A 2,737-nucleotide genomic window follows, 5' to 3' on the forward strand; every position below is an offset into this window, starting at 1 on the left:
GCCCCGCCCACCGCCGGCCCCGGTGTCCCGGTCGCACCAACCCTACTGGCCCCTCCCGCGTGCCGTCGTTTCCCAGCCTGCTCCGCGCAGCCGCTCCCGGAAGTAGCTGCGCTGCGATGACAGCTCGGGGCTTGTCCTGGAGCCTCGCGTCTGGGCGGCCGCAGAGCTGAGTGATCGCGACCCGAGGGGCAGAGCCAGGCCGCGGGGCCGCCATGGCCGGGAGTCCGGACATGTTCGATGACATCGTGATGGCCGACGAGAGGTGGGTGGCCGCGGGCCGATTTGCTGCGGGCGGGGGGCGGGACGGCCGCCCGTGGTCCCTCTGGGACTCTAGGGACCGAGAGGCTGCTGCGTGTCCTTTCTCCCCCCCGCCGCCTGGGCCGGCGCCACGTGCCCAGCTGCTGCTCGGACCCGCCTCCTCGGCCGGGGCTGCCCCCGCATCTGTTCGGCCTGATGGCTCGCTTGCCCCGGCGACGCCCCGTCCTCGGGTGGGACAGACCTTTGCCATCTGGGCGCTGCCACTTTCCCTTGTTCGCTCGGCGGAGGACATACGGCCGTATTCATGGCTCTGCTGACAAATGTGTCGGACGTCATCTCGGTCCCCGCAGAGCCACTGGGGACCCTCTCGGGCAGCGAGCTGCCTGGTGGCCGCCTTCCAGCGCCCAGCCCACCGGAGACCACCAATAAATGTCAGGCAGAGAAGCGAGTGAACCTTGAACGATCAGCCAGCCGAAATGCATTGAGTGCTTATTGTGAACCAGACACTGAGTTAAGTGGCCACACCCGTTTGCTCATCTCCTGTTATTTTCCTATTTCACAGATGAGCAGACAGGGTCACTCCCCAGGGCCACATAATTGTTAAACAGTGCCTCACGGGCCTCTCTAAGCCTCCCCTGTCATTTTGTGGAACTGGGGGCTCAGATGGTGCCGGTTTTGTAGCTGAGCCCTCGAATTCAATGCCTTTAGTGTATGCCCCATCTACCACCATCGGCAGGGAGCATAGAATGGGGCCACAGCCACCTGCCGCTCTGCTCCAGAGGAGAAAGATGCAATGGTTGGCTTCCGTAAAGACTGACTCGCCGTCATTCTTCCCCGAAGCGAGTAGAACAGCCCCAAAAGGTCCCCAACTTTGGGATCCATATAGAGGCAGAATGTCTTGTTTTTCTCCCTTGGAGCTGCTGCTGAGTTCAACCAGCCAGCCTCACAACCAGCCACAGAGTGCTCTAACGCAGAGTGCTCTAACCATTGCACCCCCAGGGGACATTTCTATAACATTAAAAGCCTGAGAAACACTGTGGAGCAGGTCTGCCCTGGGCTGTGGCCGTCTGTGCATTGGAACTGACTTGACAGCAGTAGTCTTCAATACGACAGTTGTACATTTTGTAGCGATCAGGTGGCACTTGTCATGGCCTTCCCACCGGATGTGATGAGAGAGCCTGCGTGTTGCAGGTCTTTGAAGCACTTGACCAAGTTGTCATCACCCAGCAGTTCCCTCACCTGCTTCTTCCCCTTCCCTCCAGAGGTTTGGAAAGGCTTTCCTTGGCCTTCCTGTGCCCTGGGGGGCTCATCTGGCCTAATCTGGGAGGAGCAGTGAGGCCTCCAGGTTAGCTGCTCGGAGGGGAGAGACAGGCAGCCCCCTGCCGTGTGAGTCACAGCCTCGGAAGCCCACTGGCAAGTCAGCCCGGCTCCACTGCCAACTTGACAGGAGAGACTTCACTTAGTGAGGACAGGCTCCACCTTGCACTGAGGCCAGCAACACTCTCCACTTTATGTCTTTAATGTGGCCTCTTGCGTGGCTTTCTCCCTCCCAGTTCTGAGAGTCACGGATATCCTCCACTTTCCTCCTGTGGGAAAGCAGCTGGAGGGCATTTTCATTTACCAGAGGAGACACTTGGGAAGTGGGAAAGCTGGGATTGAAACCCGTGTCTTCTGATTCTTGAATTCTGTACTCTTCCTACTGCACTCTTGGACATTTTTCCCCAGGAAAAACCCTCTCCTGTTGATGTGCTCAGACGTGCTGCTTCTCTGTCACAGGTTTCATGGGGAAGGCTATCAGGAAGGGTATGCAGAAGGCAGCAGCTTGGGGATGATTGAAGGAAGACAGCATGGCACGCTGCATGGAGCCAAAATTGGCTCGGAGGTAAGTGGGAACCACTTGTGGACATGAGTGCTCCTCGCTTAATGTTGACCCAGAACTTCTGGGCATCCACTTTCTAAACAACATGCCTCCAGAAACACTATGAACTTTGATAAATGCCGGTAGTTATAGAAAGACTTCAGTCCTTTTGTTCATAGAGTCGCTCTGAGCCTTGCTCGACTTGAAGGCAGTCAACAACAACAGATATGGTTAGAGGAGCATGCTTAGTTCAGAGCTGCACAGACATGATGAAATTATTTTGCCTCAGAAGACTAAAACAAGGCCCTGGTGACTACAGATGGTGGGAGAGCTGACACTGGTGGGATGCGGGGAGTCTAGATTTTACTGCACGTTGGCATGCCCTGGGACTGTCTTGTGTCTCACAGACGATGGGAGACCTGACACTGGGGGATGCTGGGAGTCTCTAGATTCTACTGCACATTGACATGACCTGGGACCGTCTTGTGTCTCATAGACGATGGGAGAGCTGACAACACTGGGGTATGCTGGGAGTCTAGATTCTACTGCACGTTGGCATGACCCGGGACTGTCTTGTGTCTCACAGATGATGGGAGAGCTGACAACACTGGGGGATGCTGG

The 2,737-nt window shown here is 56.9% G+C and overlaps 1 protein-coding gene across 1 annotated transcript in view; it reads left to right on the forward strand.

Moving 5' to 3' along the window:
• The first annotated feature begins 212 nt into the window (after nucleotides 1–212).
• ORAOV1 (oral cancer overexpressed 1) overlaps nucleotides 213–2,737 on the forward strand; it is an 11,644-nt gene continuing 9,119 nt past the window's right edge. Inside the window, exons 1-2 of the mRNA XM_006893228.1 lie at nucleotides 213–262; nucleotides 2,035–2,140. Of these exons, the coding sequence (XP_006893290.1) occupies nucleotides 213–262; nucleotides 2,035–2,140 (156 nt within the window). The remainder of the gene's footprint in view (nucleotides 263–2,034; nucleotides 2,141–2,737) is intronic.

This window comes from Elephantulus edwardii, unplaced genomic scaffold (assembly GCF_000299155.1).
Source record: "Elephantulus edwardii isolate Elephantulus edwardi_28Jun2011 unplaced genomic scaffold, EleEdw1.0 scaffold00126, whole genome shotgun sequence".
NCBI classification, from domain to species: domain Eukaryota; kingdom Metazoa; phylum Chordata; class Mammalia; order Macroscelidea; family Macroscelididae; genus Elephantulus; species Elephantulus edwardii.